At 38.0% G+C, this 5,161-nt stretch overlaps 2 protein-coding genes across 5 annotated transcripts in view; one reads left to right on the plus strand and one right to left on the minus strand.

Annotated features, from left to right (window-relative positions):
- LOC104721262 (probable serine/threonine-protein kinase At4g35230) overlaps positions 1–857 on the plus strand; it is a 4,171-nt gene extending 3,314 nt beyond the window's left edge. Inside the window, exons 8-10 of the mRNA XM_010439200.2 lie at positions 1–72; positions 149–262; positions 381–857. The exon at positions 1–72 is cut by the window's left edge and continues 13 nt beyond it. Coding sequence (XP_010437502.1) covers positions 1–72; positions 149–262; positions 381–635 — 441 coding nt within the window. The 3' untranslated portion in view covers positions 636–857. The remainder of the gene's footprint in view (positions 73–148; positions 263–380) is intronic.
- Positions 1,200–5,161, minus strand: part of LOC104721263 (kynurenine formamidase-like) — a 5,678-nt gene continuing 1,716 nt past the window's right edge. Inside the window, exons 2-6 of one of the 4 annotated variants that reach the window (XM_010439202.2) lie at positions 4,121–4,391; positions 3,907–3,979; positions 1,903–2,000; positions 1,711–1,781; positions 1,200–1,606 (exon numbers count right to left, since the gene is read on the minus strand). In XM_010439202.2, coding sequence (XP_010437504.1) covers positions 1,481–1,606; positions 1,711–1,781; positions 1,903–2,000; positions 3,907–3,979; positions 4,121–4,391 — 639 coding nt within the window. In that variant the 3' untranslated portion in view covers positions 1,200–1,480. Of the gene's footprint in view, positions 1,607–1,710; positions 1,782–1,902; positions 2,001–3,026; positions 3,416–3,519; positions 3,591–3,687; positions 3,819–3,906; positions 3,980–4,120; positions 4,392–4,542; positions 4,641–4,728; positions 4,802–4,942; positions 5,146–5,161 lie in introns of those variants that run through there. The other 3 variants (XM_010439203.2, XM_010439201.2, XM_010439204.2) reach the window with 3 other exon arrangements.

Below are 5,161 nucleotides of genomic sequence, written 5' to 3' on the forward strand. Positions count from 1 at the left end.
AGAATGGATCTCACAGCTATTCATCAGATTTTGGTCATGACACATTACAGAGACGACGAAGGCACAAACGAGGTAATAAAACAGTAGTTTTGGTTTCAGTTACTAAAACACGTTAAAAAGTAGGCTAGCTAACTCTTGGGGATTTCAGTTATCATTTCAAGAATGGACGCAACAGATGAAAGATATGCTTGATGCACGGAAACGCGGTGATCAATCTTTCCGGGAAAAAGATTTCAAAACAGCCATTGACTGTTACTCACAGGTAATAATTTGCCGCTACTTCTTACATGTCCAATCTGTTCTGTTCCATTCTAAAACCAGATTGTATATCTGAATATAATTAGTACTCATATTGGTACATACGTTGCTTTTATGGACAGTTCATAGACGTTGGAACAATGGTGTCTCCAACTGTATTTGGTAGGCGAAGTCTATGCTACTTACTATGCGATCAACCAGACGCAGCACTACGTGACGCAATGCAAGCGCAATGCGTGTATCCAGATTGGCCAACGGCTTTCTACATGCAGTCTGTGGCATTAGCGAAACTGAACATGAACACAGACGCAGCTGATATGTTGAACGAAGCAGCTCAGCTCGAAGAGAAGAGACAACGAGGCGGCAGAGGATCTTGATTCTTGAAACACAAAGTGTTTACCATCTCGTTGTAAAATTTTAACGAGCTTCAAGAATTCTTTTTTAAGAAGACAGAGAAAGGGGAAAAAAACCTGTTAAAAACTTGTTGCTATGATTGTTGATTGGGGAGATGTAATGTAACCATAGGGGAGAGAAAAGAAATTGATGTTTGTTTGTATGCAATACATGTTGTAAGTTTTAATGCACAGAGTTTGGAAAAATACAAATTGCTCTTTCACATGTTCTGCTCTTCAATGTAAGACTCATGGCGTTAGTAATCAAGTAAGTAGCTCAAACATGTTAAACCTGTTTCTCTTGTTGCTTCTCGGATAATCATAATAAAACACACCAAAAACACCTCGTACTAACCCATGAAAAAGATAAATGGTTCCGTTGATTCATCCCAAACCGATATCACATGAAGAACACATGAAGAAGAAATCGATCTGTAAAATTTTCACAAAATAGCATAGTCATCCTTTTTAATGGCTGCCGAGCGTTCTCAAACACTTCCTAACTCAACAGAACCTTCTTTTCGGTTTTCATTAGGAAATATTTTCTGATTAAATTGCAACCTCGTCAGGTTAAAAGTGTTTTTCATTGATGTAAATCATGTGATTGTCAAGCCTAAGATCTTAAGTACATTTATTTTTACATTGAAATCTTCCTTCTTAAGTGGTTCATTCTCCTCAACTTCGTCTTCTCTGCACCTCTCTTATTGCTTCCTACTTCATTCTCCACACTGGTTGCATAAATCTTAGCACAAACTGGTATTCAGTTCACGACACTAAGCAACCTTGATTACGGACAACTCCGGAACTGGCAGGGTTTGTGAGGAGATTAATCAATCGATGAGGATGCAACGAATTGGAGCCCCTTCTGCTCCAACGAGTCTTAGTGGTAAGCAATGGACAGTGTAGAGTCCTGCCTTCACACCATCCAGCTTCAATCCCTCCACAAGTATAGTCTCCTGTCAAGGTTTTATAATTTTCTCAACCATCAATATCAAATCTTTTACTGTTTTTACATTCATCTATCTAGCAAAAACTTAAGGGATGGATAATGCTTGCTTACCCGGTCTTTGAGGAATACTAGGTGAGACGGAATCAGATCATCATATGCAGCTACTGATAAATAATCAATCCCTACATTTTGACATGGATACACCAGAATCTTAGAGATGCCATTGCTTCAACGACCAACCCAAAACAGAAACAAGGAAAACAGAAACCTTCATATGGAAAAGTGAAATAGTTTGATTATTACCGACAAGTTTGATGTCTGTATTGTCTACCAACCACTGCGCACCATCCTTCATGAATCCGACATAGCTTGTATCAAACTCTTTCTTAAACATAAGACGCCTGAAATTGTTATGTTTTTTCATCCATAGTTAACAACAAAACCAACACTCATTTCAGACATATGACAAACAANACCATCTTGTTGTAAAATTTTAACGAGCTTCAAGAATTCTTTTTTAAGAAGACAGAAAGGGAACAGAACCTGTTAAAAACTTGTTGCTATGATTGTTGATTGGGGAGATGTAATGTAACCATAGGGGAGAGAAGAAAAATTGATGTTTGTTTGTATTCAATACATGTTGTAAGTTTTAATGGACAGAGTTTGGAAAAATACAAATTGCTCTTTCACATGTTCTGCTCTTCAATGTAAGACTCATGGCGTTAGTAATCAAGTAGCTCAAACATGTTAAACCTGTTTCTCTTGTCTTGAGAACACATTTACCCAAATAAAATGCTTTTCAAAATCAAATATCTTGTTACTTCTCGGATAATCATATAATAAAACACACCAAAAACACCTCGTACTAACCCATGAAAAAGATAAATGGTTCCGTTGATTCATCCCAAACCGATAACACATGAAGAACACATGAAGAAGAAGTCGAACTGCAAAATTTTCACAAAATAGCACGTCATCCTTTTAAATGGCTTAATAGCCTGTCAACCTTTTAAATTGCTGCTTGCCGAGCGTTCCAATTTTACAGGATGTCCCCGAAGGGACAATCAGCTTTGTCACTACAACACTTTATATAACCAACCAGTCTCTTTCTTTCACTTAAACGATGTGGGATTATTTTTATTCTATTGTTAACAAAGAATATAGGAAAAGGCCTCTCCCTCTTATTCTTTGTAAGCCCCCGTTTAACATTATTAATCATATTTGATTATTTTCCCCACCTTTAAGATAAAACCTTTTATTTTTTTAGGGTGTTTAACACAAAGCTTTTATAGTAAAGATCAATTTCATATACATAATCTCCCAAATCGTGGAATAAAAACCATGACAGTGTAGATCACTTCCTACCTCAACAAAACCTTCTTTTCGGTTTTCATTAGGAAATATTTTCTGATTAAATTGCAACCTCGTCAGGTTAAAAGTGTTTTTCATTGATGTAAATCATGTGATTGTCAAGCCTAAGATCTTAAGCACATTTATTTTACATTGAAATCTTCCTTCTTAAGTGGTTCATTCTCCTCAACTTCGTCTTCTCTGCACCTCTCTTATTGCTTCCTACTTCATTCTCCACACTGGTTGCATAAATCTTAGCACAAACTGGTATTCAGTTCATGACACTAAGCAACCTTGATTACGGGCAACTCCGGAACTGGCGGGTTTGTGAGAAGATAAATCAATCGATGAGGATGCAACGAATTGGAGCCCCTTCTGCTCCAACCAGTCTTAGTGGTAAGCAATGGACAGTGTAGAGTCCTGCCTTCACACCATCCAGCTTCAATCCCTCCACAAGTATTGTCTCCTGTCAAGGTTTTATAATTTTCTCAACCATCAATATCAAATCTTTTACTGTTTTTACATTCATCTATCTAGCAAAAACTTAAGGGATGGATAATACTTGCTTACCCGGTCTTTGAGGAATACTAGGTGAGACGGAATCAGATCATCATATGCAGCTACTGATAAATAATCAATCCCTACATTTTGACATGGATACACCAGAATCTTAGAGATGCCATTGCTTCAAACTTGGTTTGATGACCAACCCAAAACATGAACAAGGAAAACAGAAACCTTCATATGAAACCTTCATAGTTTGATTATTACCGACAAGCTTGATGTCTGTATTGTCTACCAACCATTGCGCACCATCCTTCATGAATCCGACATAGCTTGTATCAAACTCTTTCTTAAACATAAGACGCCTGTAATGTTATGTTTTTACATCCATAGTTAACAACAAACCCAACACTCATTTCCGACAGATGACAAACAAGCTTATTACATTGATACCTGTCAGTGTTCAGTGTTCTGAAAAGTACACGACTAACTCCTTTTGGAATGTGAAGAGACTTCATCACTTCGCCTACACAATCAATAAGCATAATTAAGATCATAGCCACACAACAAAACAAAAACAAGGTGTCCTGATAGTCTTCTAATCACTGTCTTTAAGCTTAATTAAATTAATCAAAGTTGTAGCAGCGAACAAAGAAGTTTCACTTACCAGTTATGTTCTTATCCTTAGGAACATCAACCAACAAGGCAAGACCATTGAGGACTCGAAGATCAAGCGTGTCAACATCGAAACCAGCATCGTAATACTCGTCGTATACGTGTCCAGGGGAATCAACGTGAGTACCAGTGTGCGTTGGGATCTTCATCTCAGAGTTGTTAGCGAGTGATCCGTTCTTCATACTCGCAGCTAACCACAGAAACCGTCCGATTCCTTCAGATGAGTCCCACGACGGCAGCTCCGGGGTATAACGGTGACTGATGTCGTAGNAAATAATCAATCCCTACATTTTGACATGGATACACCAGAATCTTAGAGAAGCCATTGCTTCAAACTTGGTTTGATGACCAACCCAAAACATGAACAAGGAAAACAGAAACCTTCATATGAAACCTTCATAGTTTGATTATTACCGACAAGCTTGATGTCTGTATTGTCTACCAACCATTGCGCACCATCCTTCATGAATCCGACATAGCTTGTATCAAACTCTTTCTTAAACATAAGACGCCTGTAATGTTATGTTTTTACATCCATAGTTAACAACAAACCCAACACTCATTTCCGACAGATGACAAACAAGCTTATTACATTGATACCTGTCAGTGTTCAGTGTTCTGAAAAGTACACGACTAACTCCTTTTGGAATGTGAAGAGACTTCATCACTTCGCCTACACAATCAATAAGCATAATTAAGATCATAGCCACACAACAAAACAAAAACAAGGTGTCCTGATAGTCTTCTAATCACTGTCTTTAAGCTTAATTAAATTAATCAAAGTTGTAGCAGCGAACAAAGAAGTTTCACTTACCAGTTATGTTCTTATCCTTAGGAACATCAACCAACAAGGCAAGACCATTGAGGACTCGAAGATCAAGCGTGTCAACATCGAAACCAGCATCGTAATACTCGTCGTATACGTGTCCAGGGGAATCAACGTGAGTACCAGTGTGCGTTGGGATCTTCATCTCAGAGTTGTTAGCGAGTGATCCGTTCTTCATACTCGCAGCTAACCATAGAAACCGTCCGA

Source organism: Camelina sativa, chromosome 11, assembly GCF_000633955.1.
Source record: "Camelina sativa cultivar DH55 chromosome 11, Cs, whole genome shotgun sequence".
Taxonomy (NCBI): Eukaryota; Viridiplantae; Streptophyta; class Magnoliopsida; order Brassicales; family Brassicaceae; genus Camelina; species Camelina sativa.